The sequence below is a fragment of the Bufo gargarizans genome, chromosome 3, assembly GCF_014858855.1.
Source record: "Bufo gargarizans isolate SCDJY-AF-19 chromosome 3, ASM1485885v1, whole genome shotgun sequence".
Classification (NCBI taxonomy): domain Eukaryota; kingdom Metazoa; phylum Chordata; class Amphibia; order Anura; family Bufonidae; genus Bufo; species Bufo gargarizans.
Window position 1 is genome coordinate 164423054 of NC_058082.1, and position 23157 is coordinate 164446210.

At 46.8% G+C, this 23157-nt stretch overlaps 1 protein-coding gene across 12 annotated transcripts in view; it reads right to left on the reverse strand.

The window, feature by feature from the left end:
* Positions 1-13494, reverse strand: part of PRPF40B (pre-mRNA processing factor 40 homolog B) — an 88568-nt gene extending 75074 nt beyond the window's left edge. For all 12 annotated transcript variants that reach the window (XM_044288229.1, XM_044288228.1, XM_044288226.1 and 9 more), the window contains exons 1-2: positions 13424-13494; positions 6197-6277 (exon numbers count right to left, since the gene is read on the reverse strand). In XM_044288229.1, the coding sequence (XP_044144164.1) occupies positions 6197-6277; positions 13424-13426 (84 nt within the window). In that variant the 5' untranslated portion in view covers positions 13427-13494. The remainder of the gene's footprint in view (positions 1-6196; positions 6278-13423) is intronic.
* Positions 13495-23157: the final 9663 nt, after the last annotated feature.

Genomic DNA, 23157 nt, shown 5'->3' on the forward strand with positions numbered 1-23157 from the left:
CCCGAATGGAGAGGCACGGGGAGCGCAGCAGATGCGACACTGCCCCCTGGACCTGGGAGGACTTGAAGGCTGGTAGAATACTTTGGCAGCCGAGGTGTCCAAAATCACCCTCCGGAAGGAGAGCCTCTGGGACGGGAAGAGGCAGGAGTTTGGGAAAGTTACCAGGCAGCCGAACCGTTCCAGGGTCTGAACAGTGATCCGGACGCTGTCCGTGGTCTGCGGTAGAGAGGGGGGCCTCTATCCGGATATTGTCCCGACAGGGCAGCAAAGGAATGCCCCTGGTACGAAGAAGCGCCATGAGCGGTCCAGGACCGTGGCAAGGACCCGCGGGGTGGTCGCCAACCCGAAGGAAGGGCGACAAACTGACAGTGTCGACCCATAATGGCGAAGCGCAGGAATCGATGGTGGGATTCCGCAATCGGGACATGTGATAGGCCTAGGAGCAGCAGGGCGGGCTGACTGGGCCCTCTAGTGCCGGGAAGGCTGGTGCAAAGGAAGGCCTCTTTGCGGGCGACCTGAGACCCCCGGCGGAGGAAGCAGGCGACGGCCTACCAGATGAGAAACGGCAAAAGGCATGCAGAGACGAACTCGTCCAGCTGATCCCCACAAGGCCTGGAAACCCCAAAGGGGAGATTAGCAAGGGAACGCTTGGTGGAGGCGTCAGCGTCCCACACCTTCAATCAGATCTCTTCGCGCTGAGTGACAGAGATGGCCAACCTGCGGGCAAAGAGGGAAACAATGTCCCTAGAAGCTTCGCAAAGAATGTTAGAAGCCTGAGACATCTGGAGAACCAACTCCAGTGTGTTAGTAGCCGCATCTCGTACCGCCAGTTCCTGGTGGTGGTGTTGTAACCACACCGAGAGAGCACTGGCTACCCCTGCTGAGTGAAAGGTAGGTCACAGGGACGCGCTGCCAGCGAAAAAAGGACCTGGAAGAGAGTCTATGCGTCTGTCTACAGCATCCTGGAAAGAGGAACTGACTAAGACAGGAAGGGCCACATAATTGGCTAATCCGGCCATCGGAGGATCCACCTTAGGGGGAGGAGACACCTCTCCTCGCCGTCAGCAGGGAAAGGAAAGTATATTCATGCGCTGGGTGGTCGAGAACCTTATTAAGACCACCCCAGGCCCTGGACATGACCGCGGAAAAATCCCTCATGGACCGGGAACATGGTAGTCTCCGACTGCCTGGACGGAAAAAGGGGGAACTCCTGACCAGTGGAAGGAGGAGAATCCCCTTGGAGAATAAAGGTGTCTCGGACAGTCACCACTAAGTCAGCCACCCTGGTGGAGAGCTTAGGCGAGGGGTCCCGCTCCATGACCTAATCAGAGCCGGAAATTCTCCTTCAGACTTGCGCTCCCTAAGGGAGGGGAGAGTCGCCCGAACGCGCCTCTAGACGAGGGGGGGGGGGGGGGGGAGCCAGAGCCATCCGAGGAGGGATGCTGCTGCTCACGCTCCCTGTTAGTATTCGGGCGTCTTCTGTGGAAAACCACTTAGAGAGGTGGTTGGCGTCACAGGATTTGAAAATGCCCTATAGTCCAAAAAGGACGTGGCTCGTCCGAGCCGGATAATTCTCCTTCGGAGTACTCTCCCTAGGGAGGGGGAAGAGCAGTCCGCAAGCGCCACCGGCGAGGTGAGGGGGGTGGAGAGACAGAGACATCCGAGGTGGGATGCTGCCGCTCACGCTGCCTCTTCGTAGTCAGTCACCCACTGTGGGGACCACTGAGAGAGATGGAGTCGTTAGCGCCACAGGATTAAAGGACATGGTTGCCTTGGTGACTAAGACCAATTTAGCGGCCGCGCTGGACATGGCAGATGCCCAAGCGGGGACCGCAGGCCCCCAGGGACGTGGAGGAGGGGTGGAGGAGGGGGGTAAGGCAGGGATGCAGGTAATACTTATCTGCTCCTGCAGAACTTCTCCCTCGACTCCAGGACCAGCAGGGATGCACCTCATCAGGCTTCTGACTCCTTGTCCAGGAGTGCAGTGTTCTGGTGGAGGGTGGCCGCAGGAGACCCAGTAGCTGGTGGGATACCGGAGCTGCAGGTCGAGCCCGGATCCACTTGTCTTCTTTGGGGGGCAATGGAGGCAGCCAGGCAGCGTCCAAGGACGGCAGCGGGCATTCCACGGGGGACCAGGAAGGCGCCATGCCGACCTGTGTCCCCATCTAGAATAATATAAACAATTTTTGAAGGCTGAAAGGGGCTTTGAACTCAGAAAGCCTGGACATGGGGCAACAGCAGCAGTACCACTGAGCTACCAGCTTGCCTGGCACAAAACGGAGTAGAGTGATGAGGAGCTGCACGGCCATGAGCAAACAGAGTCTCCGGTGTAAGGAGAGTCAGAGCGGCATGCCGAGGCTCCGCCTCCCCTAACGCGTCATTATGGCGCGAAAAAAGCGCGCGAAAATATGCGCGAGCGCGAAAATATGCGCGAAAATAAGCGCACCACGTGGAGGAGCGGCCTGCCGGCGGGCGCTGAGGGAGCGCAGCAGCCAAGGCCCGACGAGAGAAGCGCTGAAGCCCACAGTTTAAGGGGAAGAGATGCCAGTACTCCAGTGCCAAAATGAAGAAAGTGCCCCATCAGGATCCTTCTTCAAGCTCACCCAGGCAGCCACAGACAAATAGACACAGAGGGAGGGGGAGGGATTGTGCAACACTTATCTGCTCAGCATGCTCCCTCGATGTCCAGACCAGCAGGGATGCGCCTCTTCAGACTTCTGACTCCAATCCAGGAGAACAGTGCTCTGGAGGAGGGTAGGCAGCAGGCGTCCCAGCAGCTGGTGGGATGCCGGAGCTAACAGGTCGAGCCCGGATCCACTTATCTTCTTGGGGGGAAATGGAGGCAGCCAGGCAACGTCCCAAAGACGGCGGCGGGCACTCCACGGGGGACCAGGAAGGCGCCATGCCGACCTGTGTCCCCATCTAGAATAAAAATAACAAAAAGGAGTAGAATCAGAGAGTGTCAACCTCCTTCACCAGACACTAAGCAAAGACTGAGTTCCTCCTGGTGGAGTCTGGGGGTATAGCCCGAGGAGGAGGAGCTCTTTCATTTGCATAGTGTCCCTCCTACTAATACCTCTAAGCTATACCCATGGTCTGTGTCCCCCAATGGAAAAAAGCACGAGAAAGGGTATTTTATGCGCCATTTTTATGTTCCAAGAAAATTAATGTGGAATAATGAATGTGCTACATTCTTGAAAAGCCCTGGGATTATTGATGTGTACCTAGCGCTATAAAACCATTGAGACAATCCGCATGTGGATCGGCACACTGATCCGGAGCAGAAACGGCTGTTCCAAATCAACAGCAAATTTGCCTAGTACCAACCTCTGTTCTTTCCCCGCATCCAATTAGTAGATATAGGCAGCCATTTGCCCTTTTTTTTTTTTTTTTTTAAAGCGACTCTCCAGTTCAAGAGGAAAAAAATCTAAGTAACTGGGGAAGGGACAGAACACTTGCATGGTGACCTCCTTTTCATCTTTTTATTGCAGATCAGCTAATTCTAGAGCTCGTCTGCTGCCATCCAAGATGCCCGCACCGCTTCTCAGACTACCTCATATACACTGTGGATTTGTTAGTCCAAGTCACTTCCTATTCGTTCAGTCCTACTCTGGGATTGGCCAGCACTGTTCATGTGAGCAATGCTGACCAATCTGGGGGCAGCAGGAAGTGTCTTGGGCTACCAACTGCACAGTATGCCACAGGTAGTCTAAGAAGCGGTGCAGCCATCTAGGATGACAGAAGAGGAGCCCAGGAATAAGTGGATCTGCAGGTGAAAAAATGTAAGTGTTCTGTTCCTTCCCTAATTTTCTAGTGAATATTTTTTCTTTTATCTTTTATTAGAATCAAAAGAAAAATAACGTATAAAAGAGCATGAATTCAAACAATCCTACCCGCCCACCCATGGACACTCGGAGGTCCCCCTTGTTACTTCAAAGATGATTTTCCATCCACTTAGCCCATAATACACAGAATTTCTCCTGTTTTCCATACCCCTTATAACGTGATTTCTCCACCATTAAAAACAAATTGACTGTCAATATTTTTTCTTGAAATTGAAGGTGACATTAAAGGGGTTGTCTCATCTGAGACACTGGTGGCATATCATTAGGATCTCCAGAAAGGGACCCCAGAAGTGGGCAAAGAGCAGCTGTGTGTGCACGGCTGCCCTCTATTCATTTGTATGGGACTAACGAAAATAGCCAAGCGCTGGCTCGGTTATCTACAGAAGTACCATAGAAGCACATGGAGCGGTGGCACACTCGCTCGGCTTTTTTCGGAACTCCTATAAAAATGAGTGGAGAGCACTCCGCGCTCTCCGTCACTTTCAGGGGCCCGTTCTGGAGACTGGTAAGGGTGGGACCAGCACTATCTGCCTTTGCAAGTAACTTACACTAGATAGCGGCTCATCGATACTGCAATATGGAGAACGTGGGTGCTCTAGCTTATTGGCTGTCCGAATAGCCAAATACTGTGCAATAACTGAGTATATAAAGAATAACAGTGGGAGTGTCAGCTTTATTCTTTATATACGAGGGGATGCTGAGAAGTTCCTGGCTTTGCCCCCTTCCAGTTGGAATAAAAAAATGAATTTGGTCCCATATGAAAGCTTGATATCTTGTTATGTAACTGTGCAAATCTCAGATGTTTACAATTGTTATAATCATTTTCCATTTCAGGTAGAACCTGAGATGGCAGAGGCACAAGGAAGTGTCACGTCTGTGGAGTTACGGGCCGTCATGAAGTTTTTGTTTCTCCAGAAAAAGTCTGCAAAGGACATTCACACTGAGATGTGCGAGGTAGTGACAGACCTCATATATGAGGGAAGATATGTGTCTCCTAGAATGGTGCAGGAAACCTATTATATGGTGACGTGCATGGTAGAGGTGTGGTGGGGGTGTATATCTCAGTCCACACCCCTAGTCCACTACAGATGTTCACCTGGCCTGAGGTGAGGCCAGGTGCAATAATCACTTGGGGATAAAGCAATCCTCAGATAGTGTGGAAGGGGAGTCTGAAGAGGGAAGCCTGAGAGGTTCAGTGTGGTCACAGCAAGGAGGGCTGTTGGACCGTGATCCCCTCAAGGTTGCGTGTTGGTCACAACCAGGAGGCTGCTGGACCATATGGCTGAGTGGAGCTGGAAATAGTCCCTGGTGTGAACATGGACTTGGGGTCCATACAGACGTCCGTTGGTTTTTTTCGGTTCGCAAATTGCGGATCTGCAAAACACGAACACCGGCAATGTGCGTTCCGCATTTCACGGACCGCGCATCGTCGGCACTATAATAGAAAATGCCTTTTCTTGTCCGCAGTTGCAGACAAGAATAGGACATGTTCTATTATTTTCAGAAAAGGAAGTGCGGATCCGGAAATGTGGATGCGGACAGCACATAGTGTGCTGTCCGCATCCGTTCCGGCCCTATTAAAAATGAATGGGTCCGCAACCATTCAACAAAATTGTGGAATGGATCCGGACCCAAGTTGCGGACCTGTGAATGGACCCTTAGAGGTGAGATAGAAACCTATGCGTTAGTTAGAGCCCAGATGGGCAAGTGTTTATTTTGCATTTATGCTTTCTGGTGCTGGAACCTCACCCAGTGACATGATAACTGGAAAGATCATCTGTACTGCTTAAAGTGACACAATAAAGCACTGTTTGGGCTTGGAAGCCCCTTGTTTGATGAGAAGTCTGTCACTGCTGACCCCTGTGAAAGAGCGATCCCTTACAGATGTCACAAACACTAGGGGAGAAGTGTGATCGTCCTTTCCCTGGAGAAACAAAAACTTCATGACGGCCCGTAACTCCACAGACATGACATTTCCTTGTGCCTCTGCCATCTCAGGTTCTACCTGAAATAAAAAATAGTTATAACAATCATAAAAACATCTGAGATTTGCACAGTTACATTACAAGATATCAAGCTTTTATATGGTATCAAATTCATTTTTCAATTCGAACGGGAAAGGGGCCAAAGCCAGTAACTTCTCAGCATCCCCTCGTACTATCTGCCTCTGATGGCTTATCCAAGTGATATCCCATCAAAGGCGGAGATGACACAACCCCTTTTAAATTCATGTTTCATACATACTGTTTCCATGCAAAGCAAGCCTACACTAAGAAATCAACCCCCAGTCGTCCCATCTATACCATACATGAAGTAACAGCACAGTACTACACATACACAAGGTCACTTACAAAAGGTGGAGGCATCAGAGGAGGAGCATTGGGGAAAGGGGCTGTCTGACCAGGTGGAGCTGTTCCAGAGTCTGGTGCTGACTGCAAAATGAGAGGACAATAGAGATGCTCAGACGTGTGCCAGGACTACAGTTCATTCTATCTTACATTTTGTTAAAGGGACTGTGTCCCTGAATTGTTTTTTTTTTCTTGCCAGTTAAAACCAGATAGCGATACATATCCTTTTCTAATCTGTTTTAAATTTTCTAATTGTAGATTTTTTTAAATTGTATTTCCTGAATATGATTATGGTGGGTGGCCATCTTGCCTGAGCATTTACAGATATGCTTTACAGCAGCCACATGAACCATGGACACAATGGACAGGAGTGGACCTCATTGACTTCTATGGGAAAGTTTTGTGGGAATGCTCTGAGACCGGGGGGTAGATAAACTGTGATATCACCTATTGTGAATGGTGGATGCTGTGTTATCTATATATAGGTGATATCTGTTGTTGTAATCCTGCCTGTGATGATAATGACTGCTGAAAGTGATCTGTTCAGACCAGGTGGTGCTGATTATTAGCATGGTGGCTAAGTGGTTAGCACTGGTGCACTGCAGCCTTGGGGTCCTGAGTTGGAATCTGATCAGAATTGCATGGGTCTGATTGTTTGCATGGGTTTCCTCTAGTTACTCTGGTTTGCTCTCACACTCCAAAGATATACAAATAGGTAAATTGGCTTCCTTCAAAACTGACCCTAGTGTGCTTTGAGTCGAATGCCTATACGGCAGCCACTGACTTCCCAGGGAGTCGTCCCAGACACATAACTATCCCTGAGCTTTGAGTCCCTGTAAGAAATGTGCAATGTTGGTCATAATCACATTAAGAATTAATAAAATGACCAATTCTTTACAAATGTGTTTAACATAAAAGTATGGACAATAGGTAATTTACTGATAAAACATTCCCTTTAAGTTCTATTTATTATAAGATATAATAAATGTAATGTCAGATTTAGTCTGTTCTGTCTGGCTTGTCTTGATTTCTCTTCATCTCAATGTGAAAGAACAGTACAAGAAGAAAATAGCATACATATACAGTGGCATGCAAAAGTTTGGGCACCCTCGGTTAAAATTCCTGTTACTGTGAACAGTTAAGGCTACCTTCACACTAGCGCTTCTATTTTCCGGTATTGAGATCCACCATAGGGTCTCAATACCGGGAAAAAAAAGGCTTCCGTTTTGTCACCATTTATTGTCAATAGGGACAAAACGTAAATGAACAGAACGGAATGCCATCATGGAAAATGCCTATTCTTGTCCGCAGTTCTGGACAAGAATAGGACATGCTCTATTCTTTTTGCGGGACCGCGGAACGGAACTATGGAAATGAATGGGCCCGCAAAATAGCGGAATGTATGTTGACTCATTCATACGGTCGTGTAAATGTAGCCTTAGAGTGGAAAAAGAAAAGAAGTACCTTGCAAAATTATGAGAACCCGAGGAGATTCGAGCACTCAGACAGCTTTAAATAGCCTGTTAGGGTTAAGGTTTTTTCACGGTCATCGTTAGGAAAGGCCAGGTGATGCAAATTTCAAAGCTTTATAAATACCCAGACTCCTCTAACCTTGTCCCAAAAAACAGCAGCCATGGGTTCTTCTAAGCAGCTGCCTAACATTCTGAAAATGGCTGAGGCCTACAAAGCAGGAGAAGTCTATAAGAAGACAGTAAATTGTTTTCAGGTTGCCATTTCCTCAGTTCAAAATGTAATAAAAAAATGGCAGTTAACAGGAACAGTGGAGGTCAAGAGAAGGTCTGGAAAACAAAGAAAAATTTCACAGACAGCTGCTCGTAGAATGCTAGAAAGGCAAATCAGAACCCCAGCTTGACTGCAAAAGACCTTCAGAAAGATTTAGCATACTCTGGAGTTGTGGTACATTGTTCTACTGTTCAGCAACACCTGCACAAATATGGCCTTCGTGGAAGAGTCATCAGATGAAAACCTCTCCTGCGTCCTCACCACAAAATTCTGCATCAGAAGTTTGCAAAATAACATCTAAATAAGCCTGATGCATTTTGGAAACAGCTCTCCAACTATTAAGCATGGGGGTGGATCAATCATGCCTTGGGTTGTTTTGAAGCCAATGGCACGGGTAATATTTCACAGGTAGAGGGAAGAATGGATTCAATGAAATTCCCGCAAATTCTGGAAGCATAACACCAACTGTAAAAAAGCTGAAGTTGAAAACAGGATGACTTCTACAAATGGATAATGATCCTAAACACACCTCAAAATCCACAATAGACTACCTTAACACGTTCGCTACCAGTGCAAACATGGCGCCCGCTTGCATGCACAGCTGTTTCAAACAGATGCCTGAGGCTAAAGACCATGACCGGCAATAATGCTGATCGCAGTCATTAAAGCCTTTAGATGCCGTGATCAAGTGAGATCACGGCATTTAAAGGGTGAAAACCCCAGAAGCTCGTGCTTCCAGGCTTCTTACAGGCAACCTCTGCGGCCAATGAGGATGCCGGTAATTGATTTCAATGCGCTGGATCTCTCTGAAGAGACCCAGGGTATTGAAGCTGCAATTCTTCAGCAGGTGGCAGGCCAACATAAGAAATCAGCAATTCTGTACAAATCATGGGTCTTGAGGGTTTAGCATAAAACAAAAATTGGCTTTGTCGGCTCAAATACAAGCTTCAAAATCATAAAAAAAGTTTTAAAAAAAAACTGTAAAAAAGTTTATAAAATATAAAAAAAAATGTAAATCACCCCCCTTTCCATAGAATAAAAAGATAAATACATAAATAACAAAAAATATAAACATCATGGGCATCACTGTGTCGGAAAATGCTTGTACTATTAAAATATAAAAATATTTTTCCAATACGGTGAATGGCGTAACGGAAAAAAGGATCAAAATGGCCAATTTGCCATTTTTCATTGCTTCTCTTACACAAATAAATGTAATAAAATGTGATGAAAAAGTCACACACACTCTAAATGGTATCAATAAAAACTACAGATTGTCCCGCAAAAAAATAAGCCCCCACACAGCTCAGTAGATATACCGTAACTATAAAAAAGTTATGGGGGTCAGAATATAGTGATGAAAAAAAAATTAACATTTTTTTTTTTAAAACTATTTAGACATAAAAAACCTATACATATGTGGTATCGTTATAATCGTACTGACCCAGATAATGAAGGGCACAGGTCAAATTTGCTGCAAAGGGAATAAAAATCGTAAAACGGTGGTGGAGTTGCTTTTTCTTCCCCACTTCCACCCCATTTGGAATTTTTTTTCCCCCACTTCCCACTGCATTGTATACCCTATTAAGTGGTGGTATTAGAAAGTACAACTTGTCCCGCAAAAAATGAGCCCACATACAGCTATGTGAACAGGAAAAAAAAAAGTTATGGCTCAAGGAAGATAGGGAAGAAAAATGAAAACGCAAAAATGAAAAACCTCCGGTATTATAAAGGGTTAAAAGGTGCAAGCTGAAGGTTTTACTATGTATGGCCTTCATAGTCCCCTGATCTGAACATCATTTTAAAATCTGTGGATAAACCTCAAAAGAACACTTTATGCAAGACGGCCCAGGAATCTCACAGAACTGGAAGACTTTTACAAAGAAGAATGGATGAAAATCCCTCAAACAAGACTCTTGGCTGGCTACAAAAATCGTTTACAAGCTGCGATACTTGCCAAAGGGGGTGCTGCTAGGTACTAACCAGGCAGGGTGCCCAAAGGTTTGCTTTGGGCCCTTTTCCTTTTTTGTCATTTTGAAAATGTAAAAGATGAAAATAAAAAATGTTTTGCTTACAATACAAATGGAATGTGTCCTCTTTAACGTTATGCTTTTTAGAGATCATTTCATCTTCAACTTGCCACTAAGGCTACTTTCACACTAGCGTTCGATCGGATCCGTTCTGAACGGATCCGATCATAATAATGCAGACGGAGGCTCCGTTCAGAACGGATCCGTCTGCATTATATTAGCATATAAAAGCTAAGTGTGAAAATAGCCTCGGACGGATCCGTCCAGACTTTCAATGTAAAGTCAATGGGGGACGGATCCGCTTGAAGATTGAGCCATATTGTGGCATCTTCAAACGGATCCGTCCCCATTGACTTACATTGTAAGTCTGGACGGATCCGCACGCCTCCGCACGGCCAGGCGGACACCCGAACGCTGCAAGCAGCGTTCAGCTGTCCGCCTGTCCGTGCGGAGGCGAGCGGAGGCTGAACGCCGCCAGACTGATGCAGTCTGAGCGGATCCGCATCCATTCAGACTGCATCAGGGCTGGACGGAAGCGTTCGGGTCCGCTCGTGAGCCCCTTCAAACGGAGCTCACGAGCGGACCGACGAACGCTAGTGTGAAAGTAGCCTTAGGCCCCTTTCACACGAGCGAGTTTTCCGTGCGGGTGCGATGCGTGCGGTGAACGCATTGCACCCGCACTGAATCCTGACCCATTCATTTCTATGGGGCTGTGCACACGAGCGGTGATTTTCACGCATCACTTATGCGTTGCGTGAAAATCGCAGCATGCTCCTCTTTGTGCGTTTTTCACGTAACGCAGGCCCTATAGAAATGAATGGGGTTGCGTGAAAATCGCAAGCATCCGCAAGCAAGTGCGGATGCGGTGCGATTTTCACGCATGGGTTCTAGGTGACAGTCTATTCACTGTATTATTTTCCCTTATAACATGGTTATAAGGGAAAATAATAGCATTCTGAATACAGAATGCATAGTATAATAGTGCTGGAAGGGTTAAAAATAATAAAAAAAGTTAACTCACCTTCTCCTCTTGTTCGCGTAGATGCCGCTCTGTTCTTTAGCTGTGGCTGAAGGACCTGTGGTGACGTCAGATCACATGCTCCATCACCATGGTGATGGACCATGTGATTGGAGCATGTGATCTGACATCACCTCAGGTCATTCAGCCCACAGCTAAAGAACAGACCGGGATCTAAGCGAACAAGAGGAGAAGGTGAGTTAACTTTTTTTATTATTTTTAACCCTTCCAGCCCTATTATACTAAGCATTCTGTATTCAGAATGCTATTATTTTCCCTTATAACCATGTTATAAGGGAAAATAATACAATCTTCAGAACATCAATCCCAAGCCCGAACTTCTGTGAAGAAGTTCGGGTTTGGGTACCAAACATGCGTGATTTTTCTCACGCGAGTGCAAAACGCATGACAATGTTTTGCACTCGCGCGGAAAAATCGCGCATTTTCCCGCAACGCACCCGCCTCTTATCCGGGCAAAAAACATGACGCCCGTGTGAAAGAGGCCTAATAGTTCACCTATGTACCACATGTTCCCTCACTTCTCAGAACCCACAGACAAAGACTCTATATAAGGGCTCCTGCACACGACCGTATGCCCCCCGTGGCCATATTGCGGCCCGCATACGGCGAGTCCGCAATACTCGGGCACTAGCCATGTGCATTCCACATCACGGATCACGGACCCTTTTACTTGAATGGGTCAGCAATCACGGAGATGCAGAACGGAAGCACGGATCGGAACCCCATGGAAGCACTATGGTGTGCTTCCGTGGTGTTTCTGGCCCTGTCTCCGCACCGCAAAAAAGTAGTGCGGACCGTCAGATGCGGATCGCGGACCCCATTCAAGTGAATGGGTCCGTGATCTGCATGCAGCTGCCCCACGGTCGGTGCCCGTGCAATTTGCGGTCCGCAGCACAGGCACGGGGCCCTTACGTTCGTGGGCATGAGCCCTAAGAATGCAGGACTTTGTGTATGAAGGACAATTCTGCACAAAACACCATACACCGTCATATACTGTCCTCTGATATATATCACAAATACATTACAGACAGTGATAGTCCCTGTGACTGTATATATTTCATGTAGTCTAGGAAAGTCGCTCTTATGTCGAGGGGCTGTGTACAGTATAAGGGTCAATTCACACGTCTGCATTCGTTCTGCAATTTTTCGGAACGGGTGCGGATCTATTTCTTTTAATGCATCCGCACTTCCGTTTCGCGGCCCCGCAAAAAAAAAAAGAGGGTGTCCTATTCTTGTCCGCAGCCACGAACAAGAATAAGCATTTCTATCATAGTGCCGACCATGTGCGGTCCGCAAAATGCGGAACGCACATGGCCGGTGTCTGTGTTTTGCGGACGTGTGAATGGACCCTTTACCAAATGGATCAATTGCCGCTAGAACTTAAAGGGGGTGTCCGAGTAAAAAAATAAATAAATGTAGGTAAAAGGCAGGGACGGCGTTAAAACAATAAAAAAAAAGTTTTATTCACTGTTTTTCTCCGATCCACTCCACCACTGCAGCCTTGTTCTTAGTTGCAGTGGTCATAAGCATCGTCGCAGCAGCCAATCACAGCATCTTTTCATATAACTCTATGTTCTGCCACTCCTCTATCATTCCTACTAGAAGAAGTTATGAATGAAATTCTAGTAGTTTGCAATGAAGGTTCAGATGGGTGTTACCTGTTGGGGAGGTATATTTCTGACAGTGCTGCCAGTGTCAAACTGCGCACGGACACCCCCCCAAGCTGGAACTTTATTACAGACTGCTAGAAATTTGTGTTGAGCGAACTTGCGATTTGCAAGTTTGGCGTTCGGGTTACCTAAGAATTCCGTAATAGATGTCGCTACCACGGACCTATAGGCGGCTTCCGTGGTACATGCCGTCATAGAAATCTGTTACGGTCCGTGGTAGCGCCATCCATAATGGAATTCTTAGATAACCCGAACCTGTACGCCCAACTTGAAAACAGAAGTTCGCTCAGCACTACTAGAAATTCATAAGTAACTACTAGCAGGAATAATAGAGGAATGGTACTACATTGCTTCACATGAATAGATGCAAGTAGTTACTAAAACAGACATGTTGAGGTGACATGTATTCCATATCTGTGGCTCTACAGCATAACGTCCACTCCATCTATTAATACATGATGCCCGTCATGCCCCTGTAATGCAGCCCAGGTGCCAAGTGGCATTCCTCTGGTGACACTTCACAGTTGTTCATGTGCCAGCCCAGGCTCACATTGCGCTGTATGCCTACAGAGCCCATGTATCTACGGGTCTGGGAGGATACACCCCCTGCACCAGTACCGGGCACCCCTGCCCCTCATACCGGGCGCTGCCCCCACCGTCAAACGCCCACATCAGCCCCAGCGCCCGGGAAGAGTGCCCCCCCCCCCCCCCCCAAAAGCAGGGACCCAGAAAAACAAAGCTACCTTACCATCCCTGCTCCAGCCGTGAGCCGCCGCAGGCTCCGCCCCCTCAACAAGCTGCACACCCATTGGCAAAGGCTGTCACTGAGGGCGTGTCCTGCAGTGTAACCAGTGCTGTGCCGCTGCGATCTGTCAGCGGGTTTCTCCTGCCGCACTAGTTGTGTCATATTCTGTTATACCCATGTATAGTGAAGTGGCCTGAGGTCATGGAGCATCCTGGTGCTGAACTCAGAAGGTGGAAGGGATGTAAGCAGAGTTCCCCCATAACAGTGCCAGTCTCTGTGCTGTCTTGTCAGTGCTACCAGGGGCACTGCCATAGACCCTACAGGGACATTTCCTGGTGGGCCGAAGCCCAGGGGGTCGCCTGAGCCCTCCTCACGGCGCAAATGGAAGTTTTTGGGGATGTATTTTGTGCTGCTGGCAGTATTTTATGAAGGGCTGTGGTGTTTCGCTCTGTTGCGGTGGTATAATGTGCCACAATATGGTATCGCTGGTCCTGCCTTCCATCAGTTTGGACCCAACTACAAAACAGGGCTACTCTTAGTATTTTTTCCAGGGACACTTTAAATTCCCAGTCCGCCCCTGAGTGCCACCAACAACCAAGAAGCCCCAAAAACTAACATATCTGCCAAATTGGCACCCTAATGGGTTAGACGTATCATAAAAAAGTCTATGGTATAATAACTTAAAAAAATACCTAAAAAGCAATATCAGACCGCTTGCAAATCAAATACAAAACTTTATTAGGGCTCTTTCACACTTGCGTTGTCCGGATCCGGCGTGTACTCCACTTGCCGGAATTACACGCCGGATCCGGAAAAACGCAAGTGAACTGAAAGCATTTGAAGACGGATCCGTCTTCAAAATGCGTTCAGTGTTACTATGGCAGCCAGGACGCAATTAAAGTTGTGGTTGCCATAGTAGTAGTGGGGAGCGGGGAGCAGTATACTTACCGTTCGTGCGGTCATCTATTTGCGTGGGGCGCCCTGACGTCACTCTGGATCCGGCCTTGCGGCAAGTGTTCAGGATTTTTGGCCGGAGCAAAAAGCGCAGCATGCTGCGGTATTTTCTCCGGCCAAAAACCGCTCCGGTCCTGAACTGAAGACATCCTGAACGGATTTCTCTCCATTCAGAATGCATGGGGATAATCCTGATGAGGATTCTTCCGGCATAGAGCCCCGACGACGGAACTCTATGCCGGAAAAGAACAACGCAAGTGTGAAAGAGCCCTAATTTATAGATACTTATAATAGGATCAAAAAAATCTAAAGTGTTCCAGCGAAATAGACCCCTATAAAACGTAACTTTTATTCATAAACAATTGATACAACGAACCCACCACAGTGGTTCACCAGTGGAACCTGTGAAGCGAGGATAGTGTTGCTAGTGCTGCTCACCATAAAACACTAAAAAAGTAGTATTTCAGTTTCAGCAAATCCATGTTTTTTTTTGTGTGTGTGTGTGTGTAATAAAAACGCAGATAAAGGCCTCATGCACACGACTGTAGTTTTGGTCCACATTCAGAGGCAGATTGGCCATAGAACTAGGGTGGCCACTTGCAGAACCCCAAAAAGGAGGACATCACACCCTTAAAAGGAGGACATCGTACCGGGGACAGTGGCGTACAATAGTTCAATACTACACCATGCAAGATACTATATTATACAGATACTATTGTGAACCAGTTTCTTGCAAATTTCAGGATCTCTGCTTGCTGTCATTCAATAGGAACATTCAATGGGGGAGAATTATCAAAACAGGTGTAAGGGAAAACTGTCTTAGTTGCCCACAGCAACCAATCAGATTCCACCTTTCATTTTTCAGAGCTCCGTTGAACAATGAAAGGTGTAATCTGATTGGTTGCTGTGGGCAACTAAGACAGTTTTCCTTTAGGCCTCATGCACACAACCGTTGTTGTGTTCCGTGTCCGTTCAATGGGTCCGTAGAAAAATTCGGAAAATGCACCGTTTGTCATCCACGTCTGTGATCCGTGTTTCCAGTCCGTGAAAAAAATAAGACCTATCCTATTTTTTTCACGGACAACGGTTCGCGGACCCATTCAAGTCAATGGGTCCGTGAAAAAACACGGAGGCACACAAGATTGTCATCCGCGTTTGCAAGGCAAACTTGACTTAGATTTTTTTTCTATTTCCTTCATGTCTGGTGATCCTCCAAAAATCAAGGAAAACACACGGAAACAAAAACGTACACGGATCACGGAACAACGGAACCCCGTTTTGCGGACCGTGAAAAAATACTGTCGTGTGCATGAGGCCTAACACCAGTTTTGATAAATCTCCCCCATTGGGTGCTGCCAGTGGATCCAAATCTGTCCTGGTTATCTGATGAGTTCTCTCTAGTGATAAAGTTGCCGCTGATCATTGCCCATGCTTTTCTGTTAGCTGTTAGGTCAGTGGGTCATCCGTGAAGATGTCCGTGAAGGATCTGTGTTTGGTTCATATGTCCGTTTTTTGCCCTCCGTGTGCCATCTGTATTCCAGGAATAGTGCAAGGCTGAAAAGGAATTTCCAGAGCATCTTCTACCAATGGTCCGTGTTGTGTCAGAAGTTTTCGGGGACCCATAGACCTCAGTGGGTGTATTTGGGCTTCATTGCGGACCAAAGTAGTACGTGTCTCCATGATATGTAAATCAATGGGTACATGTGCTGTCCGTGATTCACTGACACGTGAAAGAGGCCACTGAACAAAAACAAAAGGTATAATACATATCCAGAATCTATCTAAAAATTCACTGCCTGTATGGATACTAAATTCCAAATCAATAACTCTTAAAGTGAACCTAGGCACTTTTTTTGAGCAACATAACAGATCCACAATAGGGCTTGATTATATTTTCAAGGGCTTTAGATCATACTCTTATTGACGGATTTAACATTCATGGGTCTTAGGAACACCCCCATTGAGTGCCAGGTCCGCCCTCCAGCAGAGCCCAAGCACGGCTCTGCTCGGCTCCAACTCTATGCCCCCAGCAGAGCCCACCAGAGGCAATGATTCTAGGGGCCGACCCTCTGTGTATATAGGACCTTAAAGGGGTTCTACACTTTTTGATTACTGACCATCTTTCCTTTGGATAGATCATCAGCATCTGATAGGCAGGGGTCAGGCAGGCACCAAGAGAACACCGATGATCAACCATTATCACTGGCCTGGGTGCAGCTCAGCCCCGTTCACTTTAATGGGGCTGACCCGCACCCAGTGATAATAGTCGCATACCTCCCAACTTTTTGAACATTCAATAAGGGACACTTAGGCCCCTTTCACACGACGGATTGGCTCCGGATGTGTTCAGGGTGCATTCAGTGAAACTCACACCATTTTGCAAGTCAGTTTTGTCTGCATGGGTACAATGTATTTTGATGCGTTTTTCATGCGCGTGCAAAAAACGGAAGGTTTACAAACAACATCTCTTAGGCCCCATTCACACGTTCACAATTTCGTTCCGCATTTTGTGGAACGGAATTGCGGACCCATTCATTTCTATGGGGCAGCACAATGTGCTGCCCGGATACGGAATTGCGGACCCACACTTCCGTGTCCGCAATTCCGTTCCTGAAAAAAATAGAACATGTCCTTTTCTATTAAGCGCTGGGAATGTGCGATCTGCAAAATGCGGAACGTGGATCCGCAAGACACACACTGACGTGTGAATGGACCCTTAGCAACCATCAGTAAAAAAACGCTTTGTACCCGGACTCCATCTGGATTATATCCCGATGCAATGCATTTTTCTCTGAAGCCCCATTCACTTCTATGGGGCCAAAGCTGCGTGAAAAACGCAGAATATAGAACATGCTGCGATTCTGACGCAACACAGAACTGATGCGTGAAAAAAAAAAACTGATCATGTACACAGATCCATTGAAATGAATGGGTCAGGATTCAGTGCGGGTGCTATGCGTTCATGTCACGGAAAACTCGTTCAAGTGAAAGGGGCCTAACACATGAGCAATTAATTAAAATTACGCCTTTTTACGTGCGTGATAAAAAACTGAAGGTTTACAAACAACATCTCCTAGCAACCATCAGTGAAAAACGCATCGCATCCGCACTTGCTTCCGGATGCAATGCGTTTTTCACTGAAGCCCCATTCACTTGGGGCCAGGGCTGCGTGAAAAACGCAGAATATAGAACATGCTGCATTTTTCACGCAACGCAGAACTGATGCGTAAAAAAAAAAAAAATGAATGGGTCAGGATTCAGTGCGGGTGCTATGCGTTCACGTCACGCATTGCACCCACGTGGAAAACTCGCTCGTGTGAAAGGGGCCTTCTCCGGCATATCTGTACACCTAAATAGTTTTCTCTTACGAAATAGCGCAAAAATGATCTGAATATACATTTTTTAAATTCAAATAGCATTAAATAATAAAATAATATGCAAGGAGGGCTTTAATATGCACTTGGGAGCCAGACAAACACTCTGGGTCAATATTGTAAATACAGTAATGTAAATCTATACGTCAGATCAAAAAGAGGGACAGAGGGACTTGGGAGGTCTGTAGTCAGAACGTTGTAGAACCCCCTTTTAGGGCCCTGTTTTATTAAGGGTCCATTATTGTCAGAGCTTGGGCCCACTGGAGGATCCTCTGGTGCTGTGGTGGGCCAGTCTGACCCTGTACATGATCTGAGTAACCCTTTGTTGTTCTGAGTGTGCTAGTTTTTGCCTTTTTAAAATGTTTATACTTTATTATATGATTGTGTTTGAGTAAAGCATTTACATATTTATAATTACATGTGTTCTGTGCCATATAGACATATTAGGAAGTTTGCTTGATTTTTTTTTAGGTTTCGGCTACACAGCACTCTTGGTCACTCAACAGTTGTAGTGCCCAAGGATTGCAGTGTAGTGGTGCTAGCATAGAAATGAATGGGGTCACAGAACGACTCACACGCGTGCCGCGATCGTGACACCAGAGTCACAAAAAATTAAACACTGCTGGAATTTACGCAATTCTGGGTTGCGGCACACGTGTGAGTCATGCTGCAACCCCTTTCATTTCTAAGCTAGCACCGCTACACTGCGATCCCACTGAAATCCTTGTGCGGTACAGCTGTCCAATGAACAAGATCGCAGTGTAGCCGAACCCTAAGGCTGGGTTCACACTGGTGTTGCGGGAAAAGATGCGGGTGTGTTGTGGGAAAATGCGTGATTTTTCCACGCGAGTGCAAAGCGTTTTAATGCGTTTTTCACGCGCATGAGAAAAGTCGGCATGTTTGGTACCCAGACCCGAACCCGGACTTCTTCCCAGAAATTCGGGTTTGGGATCGGTGTTGTGTAGATTTTATTATTTTCCCTTATAACGTGGTTATAAGGGAAAATAATAGCATTCTGAATACAGAATGCATAGTAAATTAGGGATGGAGGGGGTTAAAAAAAAAATCAATAATTAAACTCACCTCATCCACTTGTTTGCGTAGCCCGGCTCATCTGCTTTCTTCTTATTTGAGGACCTGGGAGGAAAAGGACCTTTGGTGACGTCACTGCGCTCATCACATGGTCCATCACCATGGTGATGGGCTAAGTGATGGCCATGTGATGAGCTCAGTGATGTCACCACAGGTCTGTCACTGGGCGCCAAAGGCGCACTCTGTCTCCCATCAGCCGCAGACCTGCTGCTTAGCTTCGGGAGCGAGGATCTGTGTTTGGCCTCGTTCCCAGGGCAGCTTTGCTAGCTGGGAGGCTCCCTGCTCCTAGGTCTGCCTTGAGGGCCGAGCTGATCACTCGGTGCTCGATTTGTCTGTCTGTCTGTCGGTCATGTGATGCTGGCCATATCACATGACCCTCACTCCCCACTATAAATACAGGCAGCCTGCTAGCCACAGGTTGCCTGTTAATTTTAGGTATCTGGTGATTGTTTTGTTCCTGCATACTTACCTGATCCTGTGTTCCCTGACGATTCTCTGCCTGCTCCTCCTGTACTGCGCATCTCTCCTGGTATCCCGACCCCGGCTTCCACCTGACGATTCTTTGCGGACTCCTGTTGTACTTCAGTTCTCTCCTGGTATTTGACCTCGGCTTTTCCTGACTATTCTCTGCTCATTCCTTAGTACTGCGTAGCTCTCTAGGTATTGACCCGGTTCGTTCACGTTCCGTTATTTGTCTTGTCTGTCTTCCCAGCATGTATCCTAAGTTAGGGACTGCCATCTAGTTGTCCCCTGTCATTAGGACTTGCGAGGCAAGTAGGCAGGGCCAGGGGTGAGGGTGGAGAGCAGTGGTCACTATCCTCCCCCCTGTGTGTAGTGTACGTTACCGTCACAAGATCCTTTTCCTTACAGATCATCAAAGAAGAAGACAGAAGAGATGCCGGCTGCGCGAACAAGTGGATGAGGTGAGTTAAATTCTTTAAAAAAAAAAATTTAACCCCTCCATCCCTATTTTACTAAGCATTCTGTATTAAGAATGCTATTATATTCCCTTATAACCATGTTTCACGCAACGCACAAGTGATGTGTGAAAATCACCGCTCATCTGCACAGCCCCATTGAAGTGAATGTGTCCGGTTTCAGTGCAGGTGCAATGCGTTCACCTCATGCATTGGACTCGCCTGGAAAACACGCCCGTGTGAAAGGGGTCTAATAGACACAGGAGGTTTTGGACAATCATGGTCTGGAGAAGGTCTTCTGACAAAAAACCTCACTACCTGTCCGATTTGCCTTTAAAAGTTTATCCAAATAAAAATAAGCTGTATTACTGCTCAGATTGTAGGAAACACCCAACCCTACAGTCAGGGACAGGCGGACTACAAGTATATGTAGTTATAACCCACCGGCACTGTTCTTGATCTAATTACATGCACTTGAATACCAGCAGTCACGCTGTGGCTACCCACAGGCTGTAGTGGTGCCCAGCTCTCAAAGATAGCATAGATATACTCAGGGGTACACTACCAATGAGGCCAGGTGAGGCGAATGCCTCAGGCAGCACCAGGTAGGGGCAAGAGGGGGGCAGCAGAAGGGCAAAGGGCAATGAGCACTTTCATTTGGCAAAGGGGTTAGGTTATGAAATTGGCATTGGGGGTAGGCGTTGTTTCAGTTTTCTCCTCAGGCAGCAGAAAGGCTAGGTGCACCCCTGAATATAGTATCAACAGCAGCACTCACCAACTCTTCCTAGGCCGTTATTCACATTGTGACATAAAAAGCAGTGCTGCAAGAGAAGTGGTATCCCCTGGCTTGCAAGCATGCAAGCTTTCTTAATATCTCATGGGATAGTATGTTCTCCACTGATCATGAGAATGGAGTGCTGTCATGTCGGACTCCTGGAAAAGGATTTACCGGTAAACTAAACCAGTATTTCCAGGGCGTCCCTCCATGACAGCACCCATGGAGAACTATCAACTGAATCTCCTGGGGCGGGGGGGGGGTGTCTACTGCCTGAAGGACTTTCCGCCCAAAAGCCAAGTCCTGTCCGGCCAATACATCTAGTCTGTAATGTTTAGCAAAAGTCAGGAAGTTAGACCAGGTTGCCGCCCTGCAAATCTGGTCAATTGTAGCATCTGCCTTCTCTGCCCAGGAAGTTGCCATGGCTCTCGTAGAGTGCGCCTTCAAGTTTAAAGGGCAGGTCATCTCCTGCAGATTGTATGATTCTTTGATGGTGTCTTTAATCCACCGTGCCAGCGTCTGTTTTGAAGCCTTCAGGCCTCTATTCTTCCCACCGAATTGGATGAATAAGTTACTTGATCTTCTCCAAGTACTTGTTCTGTCAAGATAGGCTAGAATTGTTCTTCTAACATCCAGACACTGGAATCTCTTCTCCTGTATATTTTTGGGAGAGGAACAAAATGAAGGGAGTGTTAGCTCTTGCTCCCTATGGAAGGTTGAGACCACCTTAGGTAAAAAGGCTGGATCTAGCTTCAAGATTATGCGATCATCCAGAATCCTTAAATATGGTTCTTTAATGGATAATGCCTGAATTTCCCCTATCCTGCGGGCTGTGGTTATGGCCAGAAGAAACACCGCCTTGAGAGAGAGATATTTTTCAGATATAAGATCGATAGGCTCAAAAGGGGGGTCGCATAAACCTTCTAAAACTACATTTAGACTCCATGGGGGAACAGACTGTCTCAAGGCCCTAGAAGCTGCTCTTAGAAAACTTCTAATCCATCTATGATCTGCAAGGGGAGTATCCAAACAACAGCTGAGTGCCGAGATCTGTACTTTAAGTGTGCTGGGTTTTAGTCCTGCATCAAACCCCTCCTGAAGGAATTCTAATATGCAGCCCACCGAAGGGAGCCTGGTATCTGCATGGTTTTGCGACAACCAGGATGAGAATTTCTTCCATATTTTGTTATATATCGTTCTCGTGACGGGTTTGCGGCAGCCCTGTAGAGTTGAGATTACCTTATCTGAGAGCCCTTTGTTTCTTAAGGTTTGCCTCTCAGGATCCAAGCTGTAAGATTCAGTTTGTCCAAGTTGGGATGAAAAAGTGGTCCTTGTGACAGTAGATTCTGTCTTTTTGGAAGGGTTATCGGTTCTCTAAAGGACATGCTCTTTAGAACCGAAAACCTTGGGCCAAGCTGGAGCCACCACAATCAGCGTGGTTGAACTTACTCTCAATTTCTTCAAGATTAAAGGTATGAGGAGAAGTGGGGGAAAAGCGTAAGCTAGACTCATGTCCCACTTTTGGGAAAGAGCATCTACCGCTAGTGGTCTCCCTCTTGGGTCTAGCGAGAAGAAATAGTCCAGCTGAGTATTTCTGCTGGACGCGAATAAATCCACTTGAGGTTTCCCCCATTTCTGGCAAATCATCTGGAATACTTCTTGGTTCAATTTCCATTCTCCTGGTTCGACAATCTGTCGACTGAGAAAATCCACTGTGTAGTTCAGAGACCCTTTCAGGTGTGTGGCTGAAATGGACAAGACCTTCTTTTCTGACCAGTTGAAGATGAGATTCGCTAACTCCTGGAGTTGAGGATTTTTTGTCCCTCCTTGTCTCTTTATGTAACAGACTGCTGTTATATTGTCCGATAATACTCGGACATGATAGCCTATAAGGAGATGTTCTGCAGCTTTCAGGGACTCCCAAACCGCTTTTAGTTACCTGTAGTTTGAGGATTTTAGGGCGTCTGTACTGGACTCAAGTATTGCTGAAACTGATGGTGAATGGGGACGTGATAATAGGCGTCCTTTAGATCCAGGGTGCACAGGAACGCCCCTGGACTTATCAGCAGGATTGTAGATTTTATTGACTCCATCTTGAAATGATGATGCGTTATCTATTTGTTTAAGAATTTCATGTTGATGATGGTCCTTTTGGATCAGTCTGGTTTCGTTATGAGGAATAATTTTGCATAGTGACCCTTGAATTCCTCTGAAGGAGGGACCTGTACTATTGCGCCTAAATTCAAAAGTTTTTGGATATCTGTCAGAAGCTGATCCTGAAGTGAAGCCGACTGGAAAACTGTAGTCTGAAATAGTTGTGGAGGAAGAAGGCGGAACTCTATTTTGAACCCCTTCTGGATGGATTCCAGAATATGCTGATTTTTGGTTATTCGGGTCCATTCTTCCCAAAAAAACTGGAGTCTGCCCCCTACTGGTCTGGCATCATTGTCTCTCGGTTTTGGTATTGGGATTAAAGAGAAAACCTCGGCCTCTTCCACCTTTTGGGTAGCTCCATCTCCCCGTCTTCCCTTTACTGTGGCCAGCAGTTTCCAAAACGCTCCCAGGTTTACGAAAGGGCAAAGGTTTCTTGCTTTTCTCCTCCGGGAACTCCTTCTTTTTGTCCGC